This window comes from Geotrypetes seraphini, chromosome 7 (assembly GCF_902459505.1).
Source record: "Geotrypetes seraphini chromosome 7, aGeoSer1.1, whole genome shotgun sequence".
NCBI lineage: Eukaryota > Metazoa > Chordata > Amphibia > Gymnophiona > Dermophiidae > Geotrypetes > Geotrypetes seraphini.
This window is the reverse complement of record NC_047090.1, coordinates 94,240,800-94,267,051: the sequence shown is the minus strand read 5'-3', so window position 1 is coordinate 94,267,051 and position 26,252 is coordinate 94,240,800. Positions and strand designations below refer to the sequence as shown.

Sequence of the window (26,252 nt, the reverse complement as noted above, 5' to 3'; positions counted from 1 at the left end):
ATGGTGAGTTAATTGAAACTTCATTAAAAGGCAATTAAGCAGTGTGGTCCTAGCGATACCTATACTGAGGTGCCTACTGACACCTATCCACACCTACCTGAAAAGTGGGCATGGTTAGGGGTGGAGTTTGAATGTGGGATGACTTAGTCATCAGTAGACCGCTGTGTTAGACGCTGGTAAATTAGTATACAGTAAAACCTTGGATTGCAAGTAACTTGGTTTGCAAGTGTTTTGCAAAACAAGCAAAACATTTTGTTAAATTTTAACTTGATATACAAGCAATGTCTTGCAATATAAGTACATATAGTATACACACATCACAACTAAGCCGATGGTTCTTCTCTAACACTGCAAGAGTGTAGTGACTGTTTTAAACAAACAAAGTCATAGAAACATAGAAACATAGAAAGATGACGGCAGATAAGGGCCATAGCCCATCAAGTCTGCCCACACTATTTACCCACCCTCTTAAGTCTACTGACCCCCTAAAGAATAATTGTAATTATACTGTCACTCTACTGACCTGCTCATTCAGTCCTAGTGACCCTATCCCTTGGCATGACCTCGTAGGGGGATAGGGTCACTAGGACTGAATGAGCGGGTCAGTAGAGTGACAGTATAATTACAATTATTCTTTAGGGGGTCAATAGACTTAAGAGGGTGGGTAAATAGTGTGGGCAGACTTGATGGGCTATGGCCCTTATCTGCCGTCATCTTTCTATGTTTCTATGTTTCTATGACTTTGTTTGTTTAAAACAGTCACTACACTCTTGCAATACACTCTTGCAATACGAGTACATACAGTATACTCACATCACATTATCAGAACTGAGCCGATGGTTCTTCTCTCTCTGACGCTGCAGGAGTGTAGCGACTGTTCTAAATGAGTGAGGTCTTGCAATACAAGTATGCATAGTATTTTGTATTAAAGTTTTTGGGTTGTGGAACGAATCGTCTGAGTTTCCATCATTTCTTATGGGGAAATTCGTTTTGATATACCAGTACTTTGGATTACAAGCAGGCTTCTGGAACAAATTATGCTCACAAACCAAGGTTTTACTGTAATACTCCCCTCCCCCCCCAAGAATAGTATCTGCTTCCAATTATGCCAATTCCATTCATATAAACTCAGGTACTCTCATGCATATAAGCACAATAAGTAGAGCAAAGTGCTCAGAAAATGGCTACAACGTAGTTTTTTGTGCAATTTCTTATTCAAAACCTAGATAGCCCCATTCTTTATCATCGCACTTGTTATACATAATGTTATAAGAGAAGGGAATAAAGTGCACTTATCTTTTCAAACAATAACTCCTTCTTCTCTGAAGATATGCGATGTGATATTTGGTGCTATCAAAAATTGTTCTTATTGTCCATTAACTACCGTGCATATTATATGGTGGTGTCAAAGTTCCAACTAGGATCCCGGTTTCGCCTTAGAAGGCTTCTTCAGGGGTAAACTACAAAACAATAGCATGAGTTAAGCAAACTTTAATCAGAATGCAACGTTAAAGTTCAAAGATAATCTTCTTACATATTCTCACAGTGCACACAGTGTAGACACCACCTCCCTGCTCTCAGCAACCATCAGATGCCAAAATCTCATTGGTGCATTTGCACTTATCACATGCTCCTATTTTATGCATTGCTCTACGTCATATGCACATCCTATGCTCCCATCTTATTCTCATTGCTATACATCATGCGTGAATCACATACGCACTTATAATGCGCAGAACTCAATGATTATATGAGCTTCATTGCACCTGTAGCAAATCTCTCCATTAGAGATTCTGTTTTTAACTCAAAGGATATCTCATAGAATGTCACCGGCAGCCATTTTGGGAGGCATGTGAAATTAACATTAAAAATACAGTGATGTTGCCAAGGCTTAGATAGATCCTATCACAAACTTGTCCATTCCACTTCTTTATTCAGGCCTTGAGGGATCACGGTATTCCATTGGAATATAAATCTCTGTTCACTGCGCAATAGCTTAAGGCCAACATTGCCACCACGGGGGGTCTGTATCTGTTTCAGTACGACAAAAGCTAGATCTGTAAAGGAATGGTTCACCAAGAGCCAGTGCTCTACCAACGGTGCCTCCTGCTTTTGCAACCTAATATTGCTGAGATGTTCTCCTATTCTGATCTTTATACTGCGTTTTGTGCTACCTATATAATACTTATCACAGGGACATTTAACACAATATACAACTTGTGATGACATACAGTTAGTGTTTATCCCTTAGATAGAAAGACCAATCAGTACCTGGGATCCTCACCTCCCCGGTCTCCCAGCAATATTTACAATAAGAGCAGTGATTACACTTCAAATGACATCCTTTCCTATTATTATGGGATTGTTTTACTGATGAAGAATGTACTGAATTCCTGCCCCTTTTATACACAAACTTCGGGTGAGCTTGGAAAAACCCTATGGTATCCCAGTATGGGCCATTGCTGTACTATGGCATTTCGTACCAATTTAGTTTTCTGGGAATATGGTAATATGCACACCAACTCATTATTGCTGGTCACTGGCTTAGGTTGTAATAGCCATTCTTTATGAGCATTATATGCTCTCCTGTACGCTCTATGTATCACTGCTGTTGGATATCTTCTCTCATAAAATCTGCGACTCATAATCTTTGCCTGCACTTTGTACTCCTCCCTGGTGGTACACAGTCTCCTTAACCGTAAAAAAAACAGACCCATAGGTATGTTCGATTTCATTGCATATGGATGACAACTTTGGAAATGTAATAGGGTGTTTCCATCTGTATCTTTTCTAAAAATTGTAGTTTGAAGCCCCTCTAATTCATATTGAATTTGAATATCCAAGAACTGTATGTTTTTAACATCCCACTGCGCTGTGAACTGTATATGCTGATCACAATCATTAATCCATAATTAAAAAAATCCTTCAAATCCTCCTCTGATCCCTGCCATATGAAAAATATATCATCTATAAACCTATACCAATTAGAGAAATTTGAGAAACAGGGCGAAGGATACACAAAACGTTCTTCAAAATCTCCCATGAAAAGGCATAAAATTGAGGGGGCTACCGTGACTCCCATTGCCGTGCCCTGTATTTGCAGGTAAATCTTGTCCAGGAACTGAAAATAAATTTTTTTGTAATACCAATTTACCCAATGCAAGCAAAAATTCCACTTTTTCATGTGACAGCTCCTGATCAAGCAGTATCTGAGAAATAAGGGCAACTGCTGCATCCTGTGATATATTTGTATATAATGCTGTTATATCTTGTTGTCATTTGGGATCCTCACTGCATCCAATTTATTAATCAGGTCAGTAGAGTCTTTAATATAAGATCTAATTTTTGGCACTACCGTAATGGACTCAGGAAGAAATCAAGATAATTAGACAATAGCTCCAACAAAGAGCCGATGCCAATCACAATAGGTCTTCCCGGGGGGTGTACAGGTGACTTATGTATTTTTGGAACAAAATAAATACACAGAAAGCCCTGGCCTAATATATTGGCGTCTAACTTGATTTAGGCGCTGGTAAGTGTGATTCTATAAATGGCGCCTAAATTTGATTCACATGAAAAATAATATAACCCGCTGGGTTGCCATCTGATATTGAAAGCACATTGAATGCAGTTGAGGCTTTTGTAAATGTACTTCAGTGGGTAGCTCCACCATTTGGCTAATAACATTGTTTTGATTTTGAGCCTAAATTTGATTGACTTGCATTAGGCACAGTTACCTTAGGTACCTACTGATTTAGGCGCTGTTTATAGAATCAGACCCTAACTAGCCATTGTTAGCAAAGGTAACTGGGTAAGTGTCACTGAAAATGACTGGATAGCCACGAATAAGTGATTTAACTAGCCAGTGGACGTTTCTGGCCAGTTAAATTGTTTTGAATATCGACCAGATAGCTTTTAATGCCCCAAATATCATGCTGATTACTAAGAACATAAGAATAGCCTTATTGGGTCAGACCAATGGTCTACCTAGCCCATTATTCTGTCTTCAAGGAGGCCAAGCCAAGTCATAAGTACCTGGCAAAACCCCAAATAGTAGCTGCATTTCATGCCACCAATCCAGTGTTTCTCAACCCAGTTCTCAGGCATTCCCACCCAGTCAGTTTTTATAGGATATTAACAGTGAATTTGCATGAAACAGATTTGCATCCAAGGAGGTAGTGCGTGCAAATTTATCTCACGCGATTCATTACAGATACCATGAAAAGTTAAATGGCTGGATGTGCCCTGAGGACTGAGGTGGACTGAGTGATCTGGGCCCCTGGATATTAAGGACTGGATTCTATAAATGTCGCTTATCAGTGTCTATATTGACAACCGTGCTGAGCCGTGCCTACAATCAACTACTAAGTGCCATTTATAGAATCCCGCCTAGCAGTGCCTAGGCATCGCTAGGCATCTTGGAGGTAGGTGCCGGTATATTCATATTAGGTCAGGTTTTACTTGGCCTAATTTACTGGTGCCTAACTTGAACACTTAGGAACGCCTAAGCCTATTCTCCACCCCTAACCACGGAATCTTTTCAGGTAGGCATCATTAGGCGTTGTTGGGCATTTTGATTTAGGTGTCACTAGGCATCCTAAGAGTTCAGCGCCAAACTCATAATTGGTAATTCAATTTTGGGGGGGATTGGCAGAAAACTAGTGCGGTCAATTACCATGCCGATTTAAAAAATTGTGCACGAATTCCAAAGTTAGACATCGCTAGGTATCCTTGATTAGGGTGCCTAGCTGTGGCTAATGTTAGCAACCTATACAGAATCTGGGCTTAAGGATCACGGTTCCCTTACCAGCTATCAAAAATGATTAAAGTAGATAGAAGCTATGGGAGAGTAGGCCCCCCTACTGTTGTTATCAATGGAGCTTCAATTTGATTTTTTATTACGCTGCTCCAGATCTGGGCTCTAGGTCTTCTTGGACAACTCAACTGCTAGAGATCTGATACACCCCAGAAAACAGTGCCCTTTCTTATAGAGCAGGGAAAGGAGATCACTGGGCCTTCAGAGGTTTGCCATTTTGTAACAAAGTAAATGCTGGCAGATAGAGACCTGAATGGTCCATCCAGTCTGCTCAACAAGGTGACCAGAGTTGAATCTAGGTTCCACTCCATTATAATTAAATACTGGTATGCTTAATCTCTGTCTCTTCCTGCCAGTTTTAGGGTACATATCATTTATAAAATCAGGGCTTTAAGGCAGATCTTAACGATGCCTAACTCTGAGCGACATTTACTGAATCAGGCCCAAGGTATGTTAACACTTTTTTCTGTTAATGAGTTGCATTCCATGCATCCTAGCTCATTATTTTACCTTGAATTGAGTCTGAAATTTTGGGGTATTAAAAGCCATGCTGACAGATTAACGTGTTTTTAATAGCCATAAAATCCACATTTGCACACTAATGGTGCTGAATTAGTAGCCCAGAGTAGCCTGTTTCTATATGCCTAGTGCTGTACTTTTTCCACCTGATTAGATCTCAAAAACCTTCCTTAAAAAAAATTGCTGAAACTAAAGTCTAGCTGAATAATTTCTGTACATTAGAATTATAAGAATTGGATAGAAAAAATTAAGAGAGTCAGAGAATGATAGAGACAGAGATAGAGATCATGTACATTAATGACATCATCTGTCATCTTAACTCTGGTTTAATGTGTCTGCAGGGTGACCTAGTATATGTTAATTATGGTACTGTGGAAGACTTCCTGTTTCTGACAAGGAATTTATCTATGAATCTGACTGGGAAAGTAGCAATAGTGCGATATGGAAAGATATTTAGAGGTGACAAGGTAAGTCTATCACTAAATCTTTTCCTGCACATGTTGAACCTTTTTAAAACTGCAAACCTCGGAGTAAAGTTTCTAGGAACTTTGCACCTGAGGGCTTTGGACAAATTTGGACAATTATTCACTGTTACAAGCAGCCTGTGGACTTTGCATCTGCTCTGGTGTGAGGCTAATAATCAGAACTTTGAAACGTCCAAAAAACAGCCTAAGTCAGTATTTAGACGTCCTAACATCAGGGATGTCCAAGTGCTGATAATCAAAACCAACTTTCTGGATGTGCAACAGCACTTCTAAGCAGTGGCGTACCTAGCATATGTAAATCAACACTTTCAAATGGTGACTACTATGTATGTAGGTCAAAATAGTAATAAAGTTTTGCAGAAAAATATCTGTGAGACAAGTATCAACTCTAAATATGCTCAAAAAGAAGGAAAAAAGCCTCAGAAAGAGGTCCTTCCACCGCCACAAAAGTGGATATCAAGGTGGTTAGACGGTAACCTCACAGGCAAAACCTTCATTAATATGAGTTATTTGAGCAAAAAACTTGTGCTTCACATGTATAAACTAATAGATAGAGGAAAAAACCACTTATCTTAAACTGATCGGCACACCGACGGAGGCCAGCGTTTCACCGACAAGTTGCATCAGGGTGTGACCCAACCGATCAGTCTTAAGAGAGCGGAAACTACCGCTTCAAAAGAGTCCAAAAAAATGTCAGAGGGGATTGACCCAGAAGATGCAGGAAGTTGTGGCAAGGACCTGCGATGACTGCGTCTGCCGGGTCCACCCCCTCCGACATAACTTACTTCTTCCGGAGCAATGCCGGCAGACGAGTCATCGGGGGACCTTCCTGCACCTCAGCGCAGCTGCCGACTCTGCTCTAGAGCAGTATTTTTCAACCTTTTTACACCTGTGGATCAGCAGAAATAAAAGAATTATTTTGTGGACCGGCAAACTACTAAGACTGAAATTAAAAAAACACATTTCCGCCCCTTCTACGCAAGCTCAGTCCCCGCAAACCATCTGATCCCATCCACACAAGTCTCAGTTATGATTTTATATTGAACATATTGTATTACAGTATAAAAAGAAACAATATTCTGTACAATTGTCATTTTATAAATATAAATATACAGAGCAAGGACCAACAAAACCCCTGTCTCCCCTCCCCTTCACATATATCCCCTCTACTATCAAGAAAACTGAACAAGCCAAATTATTACTGAATGCTACACAGAAATATCATGCTAACAGAATACTGCAGTCACACATGACAGGAATAGTGTTAGGGGAGTGCAACTAGGGCAACTGCCCCCTGGTCCGAGAAAGCCGTAAGCCAGCTAGAAGCTAAAGAAGCACTGCCTGGGCTTTGCAGTCCCCAGTTAAGTCTCTAGCAGGATATATATTTCAAATCTGATAAATTCTAATGACAAAATAGAAATAAAATGATTTTTTTCTACATTTTGTTGTCTCTAGTTTCTGCTTTTATCTTCTTTTCACTCTTTTCCTTCCAGCGTCTGCCCTGTCTCTTCAATCCAGCATCTGCCCGTTCCATCCACTGTCTGCCCCTTCCAGAAACTGTCTGTCTCCCCCTGCCATCTCTCCTCTAAACCCCCCCTTTGGTCTGGCATCCATCATCTTCCCTCTGTTCTCTCATGGTCTGGCATCTTTCTCCTTTCATCTCTCTTTCCGTCCCCCTGTGGTTTTTAGCATCTCTCTCTTCTCATTTCCTCCACTCAGATCTGATATCTCTGTCTCCTTCCCCGTTCTCTGGCATCTCTCTCTCGTCTCTCTCTCTCTTCCCTTCTCTGGTCTTCCTTCTTTATTTTCTGCCTCCGTCTAAATTAAATTCTTTCTTACTATGCAGTCCTCGGTTTCCCTCTTTTCACTATGTCTACCCACAGCATGCCACCCCTTTCCTTCACCCCTCCACTATCTCACTAACTCTATCTTCTTCCCCCATCCACAAATGTCCTTTTTCTTTATCCCTCCTTCCATCCAGTATGTGTTCTCTTTCTCCACTTCCATTCAGCATTTGCTCTCCCTTCTCCCCACTTCCATCATCTGCCCTCTTCTCTCTCCCCACTTCCATCATCTTCCCCTTCTCCCCACTTCCATCATCTGCCCTCTTCTCTCTCCCCCTTCCCTCCACTTCTATCATCTGCCCCTTCTCTCTCTTCCCCCACTTCCATCATCTTCCCCTTCTCCCCACTTCCATCATCTGCCCTCTTCTCTCTCCCCCTTCCCTCCACTTCCATCATCTGCCCCTTCTCTCTCTTCCCCCACTTCCATCATCTGCCCCTTCTCTCTCTTTCCCCCCACTTCCATCATCTGCCCTCTTCTCTCTCCCCACTTCCATCATCTGCCCCTTCTCCCTCCCCCTTCTCTCCACTTCCATCATCTGCCCCTTCTCCCCACTTCCATCATCTGCCCTCTTCTCTCTCCCCTTTCTCCCCACTTCTTTCAATCTCTCCGTCCACCACAGGCCCATCTTTCTCCCTTCCTCACCTTTCCGATTTTGGCAACAAGATCAGCAACGCCCCCCCCCCCCCCGTGATGACACTTAAGATTGGCAACGGGCCTCCTTCTACCCCCGGCATCAACAGAACTTCAGATCGGCAACGCAGTGCTCAGTCAAAAGCAGAAACTGGAAGCTGAGTCAGAGGGAAGCTTTTGACATGAGCACTAGAGAATGACATGGGGAAAAAATCTGTCCCCGTCACTGCACCGTCCCCTTCACCACTCTGTCACTGCCATTCCCTTCACCGCCGCCTCACCGTCCCCGCAGCATCCATACAAGCCTCAGTAAAGTTCTGGCTGCTGAATTGGAGAAAGAGATATTCAGCTGGCAGGGCTTTGTTTATAAATTTTTATCAACACAACTAATATACTACTTTATCCTGAAGCAAAAAAAAAAAAAAAAGAAAAATAATTTTTTTTCTACCTTTGTTGTCTGGTTTTTGCTAACCTCATCTTCTCATTCAATTCCTTCTATCCACTGTCTCTCTTCTCTCTGCGTCTTCCATTTGCTCTGTTACTGTGCCTCTCCCTTTCTCCCCCCTTCCAAATTGGTCTGGCAACCATCTTCTTCCCTCCTCTCCCCCCATAGTCTGGCATCTCTGCCTTCTTCCCTTCCAGCATCTTCTCCCCACTCTCTGTTCCCCATTTCTCTTCACCGTCTTCTCCCCACTCTGTCATCCCCATTTCCCTTCAGCGTCTTCTCCCCATCTGTCTTCCCCATTTCCCTTCAGTGTCTTCTCCCCACTCTCTTTCTTCTTTTCCCTTCAGCTTCCTTCTCCCCACTCTCTCTTCCCCATTTCCCTTCAGCGTCCTTCTCCCCCTCTGTCTTCCCCATGTGCTTTCAGCGTCCTTCTCCCCCCTTCATTTTACCCATTTCCCTTCAGCGTCTTTTCCTCTCCACCTCACCTTTCCTCCCTTTCTCCCTCCCTGCCCCTTACCTTCGTGGCGTTTTTACCCCCACCAACAGGCCCGGTCCGACAAACCTCCCTGCCCTGTGGCCGGCGATGTCTAAACTGCTTTCTTACAGCAGCCGGAGCATTGTAGTTGCTTATGGCTGCCGTAAAGGTCGTCTCTGATGCAAGTTCCGGTTGCGTCAGAGATGACCTTTTATTGCAGCCACATGCAGCTTTTGGATGCCCTTCCATTCATTTGCATTTATGGATCTGGATCAAATCGGGAGGAAGGGTAGTAAATCGTGTCGGGGTCACAAAGTGGTTGGGACACAATCGGTGGCCTTAGTGAATCTAGCCCTTAGAGTGACTCAGTTTATATAAATGGCGCTTGGAGTAAGACTCCTAGATCGACATACCTAGCTGATCTAGGTGCCTAACTTATTCAATTAGGCTTAATTGGCGCTGTTAATTGAACAGTGCCATTAAAAAACAATTATAATGATTTAAAAAATTAACACCCTAGGTGCCTACCCCTTCAAGATGATTTCTATTTGGAACACTATACTTTTGCATATTAAATTATCTTCCTATGTGTTATATGAAAAACATTTAAAAATCATATCTTTCCCCAAAATTGTCAAAAATGAAGATTATTGAATGTGCCCACAATGTTTCCTTTCAAATTATAATTCCCAATGAATGCATTGCTTTCTTGTTTGTAAACTTTTCAGAATTTCTTTTGGAATTAAGTGGCCTATAAAGAGCCTTAGATTGGATTAGATTAGGTTAAAAATGCCTCCACTAATTGCCATGTTAGATTTGCAGCAAATGCATGGTTAAATCTGTCGTTAAGCCCTTAAACTTAGAGCCAGTAAATGTGCACTTTAACCCAATGCTTCTAAGTTGGTTCTAGACAATGACTACGCAAAAAAGAGATTTGCATATAATGAAGGCAGTATAGGTAGATCAAGTTCATGAGCATTCATTGTGGATATCTTGAAAACTTGATTGGCAAAGGGGTAGGGGTGGAGGGATTTCCAGGACTGATTTGGGAAATGCTGTTTGAGCCCACAATAGAGGAAGACATTACAGAACATAAGAACATAAGAATTGCCGCTGCTCGGTCAGACCAGTGGTCCATCGTGCCCAGCAGTCTGCCCACGCAGCGGCCCTCTGGTCAAAGACCAGTGCCCTAACTGAGACTAGCTCTACCTGCGTACGTTCTGGTTCAGCAAGAACTTGTCTAATTTTGTCTTGAATCCCTGGAGTGTGTTTTCCCCTATGACAGACTCTGGAAGAGCGTTCCAGTTTTCTACCACTCTCTGGGTGAAGAAGAACTTCCTTAGGTTCGTACAGAATCTATCCCCTTTCAACTTTAGAAAGTGCCCTCTCGTTCTCCCTACCTTGGAGAGGGAGAGCAACATGTCTTATCTACTAAGTCTATTCCCTTCAGTATTTTGAATGTTTCGATCATGTCCCCTCTCAATCTCCTCTGCTCGAGGGAGAAGAGGCCCAGTTTCTCTAATCTTTCGCTGTATGGCAACTCCTCCAGCCCCTTAACTATCTTAGTCGCTCTTCTCTGGACCCTTTCGAGTAGTACCGTGTCCTTCATGTACGGCGACCAGTGCTGGATGCAGTATTCCAGGTGAAGCGCACAATGGCCCGGTACAGCGGTATGATAATCTTCTCTGATCTGCTTGTGATCCCCTTCTTTATCATTCCTAGAATTCTGTTCGCCTTTTTCGCTGCCAACGCACATTGTGTGGATGGCTTCATTGACTTGTCGATCAGAACTCCCAAGTCTCTTTCCTGGGAGGTCTCTCCAAGTACCGCCCCGGACATCCTGTATTCATGAATGAGATTTTTGTTACCGACATGCATCACTTTACATTTATCCATGTTGAATTTCATATGCCATGTCGATGCCCATTCCTCGAGCCTGATTATGTCACGTTGCAGATCTTTGCAATCCCCCTGCATCTTCAGTACTCTGAATAACTTCGTATCGTCCGCAAATATAATCACCTCGCTCGTTGTACCTATATCCAGATCGTTTATAAAGATATTGAAGAGCAAGGATCCAAGCACCAAGCCCTGCAGGACCCCACTGATGACGCTCTTCCAGTCCGAGTATTGTCCATTTACCCCCACTCTCTGTTTCCTATGCTCCAGCCAGTTTTTAATCCACGTGAGTATTTCACCCTCGATTCCATGGCTCGCAATTTTCCGAAGTAGTTGTTCATGCGGAACCTCGTTGAACGCCTTCTGAAAGTTCAGATATACAATGTCGATCTGGTTGCCCTTATCTATCTGCCTGTTTACTCCCTTGAAGAAGTGTTGCAAGTTTGTCAGACAAGATCTGCCTTTGCTGAAACCGTGCTGGCTGGTCCTCATCAGACCGTGTCTGTCAAGGTGATCAATGATGCAGTTCTTTATCAGTGCCTCTACCATCTTTCCCGGTACCGAGGTCAGACTCACCGGTCTGTAGTTTCCCGAGTCTCCCCTGAAACCTTTTTTGAAGATCGGCGTAACATTCGCCATCTTCCAGTCCTCTAGAATCTGATTGGTTAAATAATAATATGCTTTCATTAAATATTTCTAAAACTAATATCATGTTATTTTCATGGAAAGAATGCTTACATTTAACTGTTCCAATCTCAATCGATAATATTCCACTCAAATTAACTACTATTACAAAAATATTAGGAGTATTAATTGATCACAAACTTACATTTCATCCTCAAATCAGTACTCTAGTTAAAAACTGCTTCTACAAATTAAGGATGATCAGATCAATCCGTCCTCTTCTTGATGCTAAATCCATTACAGTTTTAATACATTCCCTTGTAATATCCAAAATTGATTATTGTAACTCTCTACTCAAAGGCATAAGTTTAAAAGAAATAAAACGTTTACAACTAATCCAAAACACCGCCATTAAGCTTATATCTGGTTCTAAAAAATATGATCATGTTACTCTACTACTACGAAAAGCTCATTGGTTACCAGTCATACATAGGATAACATATAAAATCGCCCTTTTAACTTTCAAAACAATACAAACACACACCCCAGTATTCATTGACAGACTTCTAATCCCATATGACCCACCTAGAGCCCTTAGATCCACTTCTCAACATACTCTTAGTGTCCCATCTCTAAAGATAATAGGTACTCGCCGTACCACAATCTTCTCGGTAACTGCGCCTATGATTTGGAATTCTCTTCCTATATATATAAGATCCGAACAAAACATACAAAAGTTCAAAAGCAATCTAAAATGTTTTCTTTTTAAAGATGCCTATAATTGACTATTTGACTTAGTCCAGCAAATTTGTTAACTTTTCCCTACCCTAATGTACTTTCCTTTTATGTATCTTTCCTCGATAAATATTGTAGTTCTCCCCTCCCTCCCCTCCCACTGTACCACTAAGGTCTTAATAGTTAAGTAAGAAAACTGTCTGACTTATTTGTTTGTCTATAAAAGTTTTTATCATTGTACAACGCTTAGTATCCTAAGATAAGCGTTTAATCAAATATATGAATAAACTTGAAACTTGAAACTAGAATCTCTTACGATTTGATCGACAGATTGGCTATTAGTTGAAGCAGTTTAGCTATGGTCCCTTTCAGTTCCTTGATGACCCTCGGATGGATGCCATCCAGCCCCGGGGATTTATCGCTCTTAAGCCTATCAATCTACCTGCATACCTCTTCTAGACTGACCGTTAACCCTGTCAGTTTCCCGTTTTTACTTCCAGCATATAGTTTGATGCTGTGCATGTCCTCTTCGGTAAAAACAGACGCAAAAAATGCGTTCAGTCTGTCGGCAATTACTTTCTCCTCCTTTAGCGCTCCCTTTATTCCTTGGTTATCCAACGGTCCTACCGCTTCCTTTGCGGGTCATTTCCCTTTAATATATCGAAAGAACGGCTTGAAGTTTTTCACCTCCTTGGCTATTTTTTCCTCGTAGTCTCTTTTGGCCCCTTTTACTGCCTGCGTTGATGTTGTTTGTGCTTGTTCCAGTTTTCGTCTGTTTTTGATCTTTTCCATTCCTTAAACGAGGCTTAAACAGGGAGCAGGGTTGGGGCAAATTCTGGAAATACATATGTTCCTTTGAATTTTATTGAATAAATTATCGTATCATTCAGCAGGTTTTATTGTATACAGTACAGGTGTTTTCACTTTAAACCTAGTTAAGGAAAAGTTAATGTGTACTTTCACTTTGAAAACTGGTGCAAAGTCCATAGTGGAAAGTACCTGTACCCTTTGAGAGCAGATTTATAACAGGAGGCTTCCAATTAGGCACCCTGATTACATGGTAACATAGTAACATAGTAAATGATGGCAGATAAGGACCTGAATAGTCCATCCAGTCTGCCCATTAGTTATACACATTAAAAATACATGATTAAATTATCTTGTCTCTTCTTTGGCATTTCTGGGTTAGATTGTATTGACTTAGGTTCCAAATGCTGATGATACTGTCCAAGCTCACTTCAGTTTATCCAACCATCCTGTTTGCAGGATATCTACCATATAGTGGCCAGTAACATCCTCATGTTCCAAGTTAAAGGAGTTCCCATTGATGCCCTCCCCAACCCTTCCTAGACCAAATCACATAATGGGAATGTATTCTATATCGACACTTGGGTGCTTAGGTATCATTACAGAATATTAGCATAACTAGAATTACTGGACGTCTGGATTTCCCTGGACAGCTTTTCAAAACCCGGCACTTTGTCCGGGTTTTGAAAAGCTTTCCTCCTTATCGCGTCGGGCAGGAGAGCATCTGTGCATGTGCAAATGTCCTCCTGCCCGACGAGAGCAGGCAGCGGGGGGCGGGGCTGGGGTAGGATTGTGGGTGGGACTAGGGTGTGATGGGGCAGGGATGGGTGGAACTGGGCAGGCCTGGGGGCGGGTCTAGGGAGTCCAAACAGAAAATCTGGTAACCCTAAGCATAACCCAATATTGGGGTCTTGTATTTAGGCATCTACAGTTACTCCAGCCATAGACCTGGTATAACTGTGGTGCTCTCAAATGCAGCAAGAGTGCACATAACTTATAATATTCTGCAAGTTGTACACAAATGTGGGAGACACACCCACATCTCACCTATGCTCCACCCATGTGCACGCCCTCTTGTATGCACTATAGCACTATCATACACCCATATAGAATAGTGCTTAGGATGTTCATACAGGTAAGTGCCAACTTTCCCTACATTAACATACAATCACAAGTGCAATCACAAGTGCTTAGGTGCAAAAAGGGCAATCCTGTAACTATCTGGGCTTTCTTAAAATAAACTCAACCACTCTAATGGGCAAAAAGTCCTCTTATACAAAACAATTTCAACTAAAACAAGTGAGGACTCAAGTAGAAATCAATCCTTGCTGGTTATAATACCGCTCTCAGAACCCTGTGATGTCCTAACACAATAGTGTTTGGAACCATATTTCCAGGTAAATGATGTCTTTCATTGAGTCGGTATTTTGTGTGCAAAAACCACAATCATGCAGCAAGCTCATGTAAAGTGCTAAATATAATAAATATGCTAAAAGTTATATCAAAAAAACTTATTTGCACTTATCTTTCACAGAGCTGGCTTGTAGTGCATAGTTGTTCGTTACATGGCTAAACGCCCTACGGGACCCGTTTCACCACAAATAAAGGGCTTCTTCAGGGGTCTTACGTTTAGAAACTGCAAATGAACAACAAAAAACAAAAAATATCTGATTAGATTTTCTAAATAAAATATAAACATGCAAAAACTTCTTCTACATAAATAAGACGGGTGTACTTACTGTGCAACAGTATTCTCGTTAACACAAAAATGGCGCTGGCGAGATACAAACGCCGCACATGCGCCTTATATTATCTTCTAAAGAATCACGTGCGCATGCTCACGCAAGTGTAAACCAAAAACCCAAAAATATGAAAAAAGACTCAAAGTTCTAAAGAAAAAACATTTTGAAAAAATATTGGAAGAAACATTAGAAAAAACATTAAAAAAAGGAATACCAATCAATACCAGAATTCAACCCATTCGGTTTAATCGTGTTTAATCGAAATATCCAACGGGACTCCCGCTGATGCAACCTTCGTTGCCTGTTACCCCCTCTCGCATTCTGTTCTTCTTTGTCAATCCCAAAACTTATTAAATCGGAAAAAGAATGGTTCATCCTAATGCAATGTTCAGCTAGGGGTGCATTGCGTTTAAAGCATTTGATGTTTGACTTATGTTCCCCCAGCCTCTTCTTAAAAGATCTTGTGGACATCCCCACATATAACTTATTGCACGGGCACCGGATCACATAAACAATGTGATCCGTAGAACATGTTAAAAAATGTTTAATTTTAAAGATCTTCCCATCCAAAGGGTTGATAAATTCATTCTGAGTGACCGTGATTCCACAGATGCTGCAATGTCCACATTTAAAGAAACCGACCACCGGAGAAATTGGAGGCTTGACAATGTCACAGACGGTCGGAGAAAGAATGTCTCTTAAATTCTTGTTCCTAGAAAAGGCTATTCTAAGATGTACATCTTCAAACAAAGGAGTTATATGTGGGGATGTCCACAAGATCTTTTAAGACGAGGCTGGGGGAACATAAGTCAAACATCAAATGCTTTAAACGCAATGCACCCCTAGCTGAACATTGCATTAGGATGAACCATTCTTTTTCCGATTTAATAAGTTTTGGGATTGACAAAGAAGAACAGAATGCGAGAGGGGGTAACAGGCAACGAAGGTTGCATCAGCGGGAGTCCCGTTGGATATTTCGATTAAACACGATTAAACCGAATGGGTTGAATTCTGGTATTGATTGGTATTCCTTTTTTTAATGTTTTTTCTAATGTTTCTTCCAATATTTTTTCAAAATGTTTTTTCTTTAGAACTTTGAGTCTTTTTTCATATTTTTGGGTTTTTGGTTTACACTTGCGTGAGCATGCGCACGTGATTCTTTAGAAGATAATATAAGGCGCATGTGCGGCGTTTGTATCTCGCCAGCGCCATTTTTGTGTTAACGAGAATACTGTTGCACAGTAAGTACACCCGTCTTATTTATGTAGAAGAAGTTTTTGCATGTTTATATTTTATTTAGAAAATCTAATCAGATATTTTTTGTTTTTTGTTCATTTGCAGTTTCTAAACGTAAGACCCCTGAAGAAGCCCTTTATTTGTGGTGAAACGGGTCCCGTAGGGCGTTTAGCCATGTAACGAACAACTATGCACTACAAGCCAGCTCTGTGAAAGATAAGTGCAAATAAGTTTTTTTGATATAACTTTTAGCATATTTATTATATTTAGCACTTTACATGAGCTTGCTGCATGATTGTGGTTTTTGCACACAAAATACCGACTCAATGAAAGACATCATTTACCTGGAAATATGGTTCCAAACACTATTGTGTTAGGACATCACAGGGTTCTGAGAGCGGTATTATAACCAGCAAGGATTGCTTTCTTAAAATAACCCTTAAAGAGGCATATTTGAATTTGGTGCAAGTTTTCACAGGGAAAAATACTTGTCCAAAGAAAAACTAGATATTTGCATCTCATTTTGTGTGGTACTTTCCCCATCACAACAATATGCTCAGGGGCCTGTCTATGTTAGATGTTTAATGTATGAATCAATGCACAATAACTGTTGCACTAGTTGGAAAGGGGCATGGAATGGGAAATGAGCAAGGATAGCACCTTCCAGTTGACACAGAGGCCACAGCGCTGCATTAACACAGATTAGTGATTCCTGTGGTAAATGTACAGCACAACTTGTAATCCACTCAGTGAGCTGTGCTACTCAGCTTCCTGGGAGCATGGTATTAGCTCCTTTGGAGCATTTAGGAGGTCTTTTTCTCCACTTGTAAGTTTGTATGGGCATATGTGATTCTGTATCCTCTCCCTAGCAATAGAAGAGCAGTTCCCTTCTACTTTGTAGGAGTGATTCCCCAAGACCCCCAGACTTTGTAGGAGTGATTCCCCCTCTTCAGACTCTGGGTTCAAAATGCAACCCATGACCATCAAGTCATACGTGAGCCAGCTTTGAACTAGTGATATTTTTCCAGTTCACCACAAGCAGCTTAATTCAATTTAGAACCGTATAGTATGCATCTGCATGCTTTCCATCTCAGGTAGCCCATGGTACCTTAAACATCATGCATTACGATAATATAAAGTAAAATATTGCTATTTATCACATTAAGGGGCAAATATGGTACATAAATCCCTCAGTGTAATTGAGCACCTCATCACATATTTATAAGCATGACATGGTCCTCCCTTTTTTCCTGTAATTCATTACATCATGGAACAGCACAAAAAATGACACATACCAGTGCCAGGAAAAGTAATTTAAAGTAAAAGAAAAGCCTCAGATTTACGGAGAGGTGTATCCACTCTCTTCCATCAAAGCATCACTGGTCAAAATTTTTCACCTAAAACTAATTACTGGCTGGTGGGAGCTTGAAAATAGTCAGCAATAACTAGAGCACAAAAACGCTAGTTAAAAAAAGAGCCAGGCCGACGATCGTTTCGTGGCTTTTAAGCCATTGCATCAGGGCTGTGACACCAACGCTCCAAACTATCAATTTGAAGAGTCAAACTCCTGCTTGCTACCACGAATTGATAGTTTGGAGCGTTGGTGTCACGGCCCTGATGCAGTGGCTTAAAAACTACGGAACTGTTTGAAAGAGCCTGGAACTCTTGATCACATGCTTCTTCACTGTACTATGGTTCATTCCTTTTGGATTCGTATATGGGACACTGTAAAATCTATTACCAAATGTTCAGAAGATATTTCCATGGACATTATAATCCTTCGTTCTCAACACCCTTGTTTTGCACTATCAAACTGTCCTCCTAAACTCATTGACACCATGTTTGTGACAGCTCTTATGCACATTTTGAAAAATTGGAAGTCATCCACACTACTAGACTACACCTTTTGGTGGAACTCTTTGAGCATGTACCATAAATTCGAATCATATGCATATGAAAAGAATATGATATCCCGTTTCTCTACAAATTTGGTGCGAAATAAATCACCTTGGTCATTCTTAGATTCATATGTTCACTCTGCCTCGTAGACACTTCTGCCACTCTCTCTCTCTCTCTCTCTCTCTCTTTCTCTATCTCTCTTTATTTTTTTTTTTCTTTTATTTCATCATCTCTGCTTCTCTATCCTTTCTATTTCTTTTCTTAGCAGTTTCAAATACATTGAATTCTTCTTACTAGTCTGTTATATGCAAATGAATGCAATTATGGTTTCTCTTGTTTATACATCACTATTTTTTTTATTCAATCTTTATGTACTTGAACTGCTTTTTGTATATTATTTATAATATTCAATAAAATTATTGAAATAAAAAAAAACAAAAAACCACGAAACGATCGTCGGCCTGGCTCTTTTTTAACTAGCGTTTTTTGCTCTAGTTATTGCTGACTATTTTCAAGCTCTCACCTGCCAGTAATTAGTTTTATGCGAAAGTTTTTTGCCAGTGATGCTTGGGTGGAAGAGAGTGGGTACACCTCTCCGTGAGTCTGAGGCTTTTCTTTCGCTTTAAATTACTTTTTCTGGCACTGTTGTGTGTCATTGTACATGGAGTGATTTTTTTGTGCATTTCTATAGTTCTCCATTCCTCCTTTCTGTATTCATTACATCATTACAAAAGCTCATGTAAACTGCTCTGAATTGACTCCTCAGTCATTAGTAGCGATATAGAAGCTTTCAATAAATAGTAAACAACAATAAACGATTCTCTTGTCAGTATCTTTATTAAAAAGAATAAACTGAATTTTGGAATGGGAGCAGTTTCATAACATTTAATTCTTGGTGTGCCAGGAGAGAGAGGTCCGCTTCAATATTCTTTTTTCTTCAAATTTATCTTAAGCAAGTAATGTACCTGTAATGATAATGTCTACAAAAATTAATTTAACTAGTTGCAGAACGGCATGATTTTCAGCTTCTCTCTCTCTCTCTACTGCATGGCAATTTGTTCTAGAGTTAATTTCAAGGCTCGGCAACCATGAAAGAGCTTCAGGAAAGAGTGTGTATGGTTTTACTGTTCTTCTAGTGAATGAGTGCAGTTTGATTGTGGTCCATAATTTGGGATGTATGATTATTGCACTGTGATGTGTCCTGAATTTCCCACCTATGAAGGAAACGTGTGCTGAAGTACCGTAGTAGATTTTTCTCAAGGGTCTGCAAGGAATGTAAGAGCCAAGAGGTGTGATGTTTGGTCTTGAATGAGATCTCAAATTTTCAGTTACGGATAGCATGAGACTAAAACCCTTCAAGTTTCTGCTAAGAGAAGTTCCAGGCTATTTATTTGGTAGTCATGAAAAACACTGTATAATTTTGTCTTTAAGGTAAAGAATGGGGAAAAATATGGCTGTGTTGGGATGATAATTTACTCTGATCCAGCGGATTACGTGGTTGGCAGCACTGACAGGGTATTTCCAGATGACTGGTGGTTGCCTGGAACAGGTGCTCAAAGAGGAAGTGTGCTTACTAGTATCGTTGGAGATCCACTGACACCATTTTACCCATCGATTGGTAAGTGACACCAACATTTTTTGGGCTTTTTTTTTTTTTTTTGCAGTAGACAACCTAAACACAATACAATTCTACTGCCACTACTCAGCAAGCTACCATAGCTGACACAGTTTACAATAAAAGAAGCTAGTACAACACTAGGAAAATCACATAATATAGCCACAGCTTCAAAATATTGTAACATCAATAAAATAAAAATTGGAAAATAAAGTTTTCAATCTATTCCTAAATATCAAATAATTATCTTCAACTTTGAGATTAATAAGCAAAGAGTTCAAAATTAACACTGATTGATAAAGTTTGAGAGTGTGGCCAAGGTTTTGTTTTTCAGTTGGTTGATAGATCTTATGTTTTTTTGTGTTTTTACTTCTTTCCTTTAAATCCTGTTTTTTCACCCTGCACATGTACATTTCCAAATAGTACCCTATTGGCTCTGTCCCCCTTCTTTCATGGGAAGGGGTAAAACGCGGACCTGACGGACCTCGCAGATCTAAAACCGCACGTCCTTAAAAATCTGAGGTCCGTGCCACTTGTAGTTAGTTTCGTGAGGTCCGCATTTTACCCCTTCCCAAGGAAGAGCATCAGTGCCGGAGTTAATTTGGCGGACTCTGCTGCTTAGCTAGCTCGGCGAGCAGCTTGGGCCTAAGTAATCATTTTGTACACGTGTAGCTCTGGAGCAGAACTTATTCTGTTTGCCGTAAAATGATTATGTTGCCAATAATGAAGATGGGGCCTGCTTCCATGTTAATTGTGGGATTGGAATGTCATGGAAAGAGGAGAGGCACAGGTACTAGGGGTAGGGTAGTAAATGTGGAGCCCCAAACAAAGACTAAACAGACCCACCGTATCACCTATAAAATCATCTTACTTTCCCTCAAAATAAAACTTTCTCACCTGCCCTTATTCCTCGATAAACTTCTCATTCCCCAATGTTCCCCACGCACATTAAGATCAACTGATCAAAAACTTCTTTTCATCCCCTCCATAAAAGATTTTTACTATACACGAAAAGTAAACTTCGCCGTAACTGCTCCGACCCTTTGGAACTCCCTACCACAGCAACTCCGCGATGAACAACGACTAGATAAATTTAAGACAGGCCTAAAAACTTTCCTATGCCGCGATGCCTTCGCTAACGTTTAGACTCATTATTTTTCTTCTTCTTACCAGCAACAAACCGCTTTGATAAAGCGACCCCACCCCTTTTGTCCTATCAAAAACCCCTATCCCCTTTTTCTTCTCAAATATGTAACTTTTCCCCTCCTCCCCCCTCTACCCTCACTCTCCAGTTTGTCCTGTAATGTTATTCATGTTCACATTATACTATTAATACACCTATTTTATTTTAGTCTTCCTATCTTTGAAATTTATTGTTAACCGGCCAGATATTAATTTGATGGTCGGTATATTAATAAAACTTGAAACTTGAACCCAATTAATTTGAGTTAGCTGCTTTCATGGTCGGCCTGCTTTATTATTGTAAATGGCAGATTCGGACCTTTTGTGCACATAAGCTTCAAAGCCAGCGCTAACACAGTGTGATCATTTTTAATCAGTTTTGATGAAGTAATCAAATGTACAACAGTTCAAGTTTTATATATTATTGTCTGATTGTCTGATGGATCACACAATATACAAGAAAAAAAATGTTACAACAACTCACACCAACCCGAACCTCCCTCCCACAAGAAAACAACCAAGGCAGCATTTCTAAAGTAGGGGGAGTGGGGTAGGGGGGCTGTTGATCAGTTCAATGGGGGGGGGTCACCGAGGCAGAGGGAGTGGGCCTCCCTTCTGATTTATTTATGTCCACAGAGGGGGGTCTTGGGGGCCGGTTTGGCTCAGCGAGGTGGGGTCGCGGAGGCAGGAGGGAGTGGGCATCCCACCTGCCTTTACTCTTCTTTTGGGGGTCATTGGGGTTATCAGGGGGGTGGGGGGCAGCTCGACTTGTTTTATGGGTCGGATATTGTGTGTGTTTGTGATAGGTTTAATAAAAATGATGTAGTTTGCATGCCAGAATTGGAGAATGTACGACTGCTCAGAAAACCATGTGGTGAGTCATTTTCAGTATCGGGTTGACAAATCCCATCAGTCACTAAACCAGCAATCTGGTATAGCAACCATCTGTACAAAATCATAGAGTATTGTGCATCCGGCTCTTAAAGGCATAAATGTCATGAGGATTGTCAGTGTGAATGTTAAAAGCCCCAAGAAGGAGGGAGGGAGAAGATGAAACAAGGAAGCCCAAAGGCCAGGAGTCAATTTGCATTAATTACAAGGTGCTGATAACTGACAGACTATTAAACAATTAAGTTAGGTACCTATATTGGCTAGAATCAGGGTCTTTGTGCATGAATGTGAAGACATAGGCATATAAATAAGTAGTTTCCATCTAAATGGTATTCTGTAAGTCCATGCCTAGATGCAATGGTATATATTGTACATTGTGGTTGGGCATTCATATGAGTAGAGTTTGAGCAGAGCATGGACGAGGACATAATTATGTGCATAGATTATAAACTCTTACAATCTATATGCAGTCTTTTGCAATCTGGGTGTGAGCATTTCGACCAGCTCTATAGCTACTGTACGTTTTTGCACCTTATAGCTACCAACCTTTCTTTATAGAATAGGATTCAAATAGGCACTTTCTGAGCACATCAATCTAGGCAGTTAGAGCTACAGCCTCAGCACCTTGAGGTTATAGGTTCAGATCCCATGCTGCTCCTTGTGACCCTGGGCAAGTCACTTAATCCAATCTAATACCCTTCTCAATGTATTTTTAACTTCTTGAAGCTGTCACAGAATCATTGAAGAATATCTTCCAGCTCATTTAAAGGGGAGAGCCTCAGATCCCCATGCATTGCTAGATTGTGCACCTGCACTGGAAAGGGAATGATTCCTCACCGACTCTGGCTCCCCCTCCTGTCCTGCTATAACACCGCTTAATTTCTTCAAAAATTTTTTTGACTTAATAATTTCAAACGTTACTAAAAATCAAGCTACTTAGCTGCAGGGCGGGGTTCATTAATGATTCAAGAATGCCACTGAATCCCCACCAGTCCTCGCCGATGTCCAGCTAGCTGCCGTTTTGCCCTCAAGCTGCGTCAGGGCTCCGGACCAATATCTGCAAAAAATAAAAATAGAAAAATGGCAAGGAATATAACTTTAGGCAGAAAGACATTCCAATAATCCTGTAACTTACTGTGGCGTGCTATTTTGCTCGCTCACTTAATCCCCCATTGCCCCAGGTACATTAGATAAGAGTGTGAGCTCACCAGGACAGATAGGGAAAAATACTTACGTATCTGAATGTAAACCACTTAGGATATAAGCGATATATAAATAAATAAATTTAAAAAATATTGTTTTTAGAACTCTTCATGTTTCTCTTTTCCATTATTTTCTGTTTTACAGAATCTGCATATTATCTAGATGAAAAGGAGATTTGTTTGCCGTTGATTCCTGTAACTCCTATTGGTTACGATGATGCTATAAAATACCTCAGGTAGATATAAACCCAGATGGCTTCAGCTTGAAACCCAGTAACTTCCACTGGTCCATATATATTCCTGATTGTTTTCTTGATATTTCTAGCAAAATGGATGGAAATGAAGTGCAAAGCTCCTGGCGGGGAAAACTGAATATTACGTACAGATTCGGTCCTGGATTCCGAACACCACATGAAAAAAGGTACTGGCAGTTCAATGGAACTTATGTCACAGAGTAACAGGAGCCAGAATGCTGAGAAACAGAACACACAAGCTGACATGACAAAAATGCAAATTTAAGCATCCTATGCTTTACCATTTTAAGATTCCACTAGAGGACACTGTGCTCACAGTATTCAAACTAGACTTAGCTCACAGCACTTACGAGATTTTTTATTATTTTTTTTGTTTCATATATACAACATCCATTAGAGTACCTGTAAAATAAATTTTGATTAAATATATGATCTTAGACCTGGCCTGGTCAGTTCACTGTCTGAGATAGTTCTTTTACACTACAGATTAAGTACAACTAGGTTTAAGTACAACTAGGGATGCCTGGAGTTAACATTCACAGCCTCCAGAATATGCAGAGGGAGTTGTGATTATTGTTAAGGGAGACACCTAGTGGCCATAGTTGGAGTACATGAAATAAGGCAGTGTTTTTCAACCGCTGTTCCGCGGCACACTAGTGTGCCGCGAGATGTTGCCTGGTGTGCCGTACGGTCAGGGCCGCCATCAGGGCAGTACCACCAGTCTAGGGAGAGGGGCGGTCTGCCCCACGTGGACAGGAGAGAGCTGGACGGGGGACCCGCGGAGTTCAATACATCTCGAGCCGCGAGGCTCGTCTTCTGTTCCTGCCTGCCCTGCAGCTAACATATAGCCGATCGCAAGCGTTCCCCGATGTCAGCGCTGACGTCGGAGGGAGGGCTTAAGCAAAGCCTGCCCTCTGACGTCAGCGCTGACGTCGGAGAATACTTCCGGTCGGCTATTTGTGCGCGGCAGGGCAGGCAGGAAGCAGAAGACAAGCCTTGCGGCTTGAGCTTCGTTTTGCTGAGAAAGTTGCAAAGATGGGCTGGGAGGCAAACACGGAACACAAAAGGGGGGAGGGAGTGCGTTTTGGACACAAGGCATGAACTTGGGAGAGAGGAAGGGAGGGAAAGAGATGCTGAGGTGGGGGAGGGAATGCGTTTTTGGACACAGAAGAAATGGACTTGGGAGAGAGGAAGGGAGGGAAAGAGATGCTGAGGTGGGGGAGGGAATGCGTTTTTGGACACAGAAGAAATGGACTTGGGAGAGAGGAAGGGAGGGAAAGAGATGCTGAGGTGGGGGAGGGAATGCGTTTTTGGACACAGAAGAAATGGACTTGGGAGAGAGGAAGGGAGGGAAAGAGATGCTGAGGTGGGGGAGGGAATGCGTTTTTGGACACAGAAGAAATGGACTTGGGAGAGAGGAAGGGAGGGAAAGAGATGCTGAGGTGGGGGAGGGAATGCGTTTTTGGACACAGAAGAAATGGACTTGGGAGAGAGGAAGGGAGGGAAAGAGATGGTTGTGTACACGGGGAATAGAAGAAAGGAGAATTTTTGGTCATAGGGAGGGAGTGAGGTAAAGATAGTGGCATACCAGGGTGGGGGGGGCGGTCTGCCCCACCCCGGGTTTACGTCCCAAGGGGGTGCACAGCTGGCCACCCTCCAGTGTTGTCCCTAGGCCAGCAAACTGCGGCTCTTTAGCCACTTGAGTGCCACCGCCGCCAACGGTGTTGTTGGCGGTGGCAGCATTATAAAATACTTTCTTTGTGTTTATTTGATTCCTATTCAAGAGAATTACTTTATATATAGTCAATATAGGCACAGAGTTAAATTTTTTAACATTTTCTAATGGTGGTGTGCCTCGTGATTTTTTTCATGAAACAAGTGTGCCTTTGCCCAAAAAAGGTTGAAAAACACTGAAATAAGGTACTAGAACAGTGTTTCAAACTTTTTTTTAGCTCTGGCACACTAAACGGAGCAAATGTTTTTTATGGCACATTATAATTGAAATTATATAATTGCAAAACCAACAAAAAAATTATTTAAATTTGAGAGTTATTTATTTAAAGTTCTTTAAGCTATATATGGGTAATTGTAACAACTGTGAAACTAAAGTAGATAGAATAAAATTGCTTATTCAGTGTATCGCAAACTGTGTGCCACGGCACACTAGTATCACAAAAATTAAGCCTCAAATCTACATCCGACCCACATTAAGGAATTGCTTTAGAACTACTGGGTTAATAGGATGATTAAACAAATCTTTTCAACATAACTTTACGCAACTATTCATGAACGCAAAAACTTTGTAATTTAAAACTCCTATATACTAATAAGTATATTATTTGTATATATTATTCATTTCCTCTAAGATTTTTCCTCAAACACTATGGGCTCCTTTTACGAAGGCACATTAGGGCCTTAACGCGTGGAATAGCACGCGCTAGCCGTTACTGCCTTCTCTTGAGCATTTCAACATTGTCCTTATGACCCAACAAATACAAAAAGAAGGCAACACTTATCTTCAGTGGAACCTGCCACAGTCAGCGCTGATCTATACTGTACTCTTTCAACACCCTTTAAATCCGGGCGTTTCAATCCACACCGGATCTTCTTCGGGGGATTTTGAAACCGCGTTGTCCTTCTACAAAATATGCAAACCCCCAAATATCAAACCCACCCTGCTTTTTTAAAGCTCATGCAGTGACAATACACATTTCAGTAAAAAGGTTATAAGAATCCTTTACGTGAACACATTGAAAACAAACTGAAAATAACTGCCATGCTGCTGGTATAACAAAATCTAAAAATTACCCTTCCCGACCTGATATCTAAAAAGCCTCTTTTTGAAAACAAGTACATAAAACTCCGACCCAAACCAACATTTGACTCACCACCATAAATATTAGGAGAACTTATTCATTGTTGAAATTTCATTTGAACGCCATACCGAACAG

The 26,252-nt window shown here is 41.1% G+C and overlaps 1 protein-coding gene across 2 annotated transcripts in view; it reads left to right on the top strand.

Moving 5' to 3' along the window:
• The window catches only part of LOC117363922 (putative N-acetylated-alpha-linked acidic dipeptidase), a 294,479-nt gene that overhangs the window by 59,927 nt on the left and 208,300 nt on the right, over positions 1–26,252 (top strand). For both annotated transcript variants that reach the window (XM_033952501.1, XM_033952500.1), the window contains exons 4-7: positions 5,677–5,802; positions 19,589–19,775; positions 23,193–23,283; positions 23,373–23,468. In XM_033952501.1, coding sequence (XP_033808392.1) covers positions 5,677–5,802; positions 19,589–19,775; positions 23,193–23,283; positions 23,373–23,468 — 500 coding nt within the window. The remainder of the gene's footprint in view (positions 1–5,676; positions 5,803–19,588; positions 19,776–23,192; positions 23,284–23,372; positions 23,469–26,252) is intronic.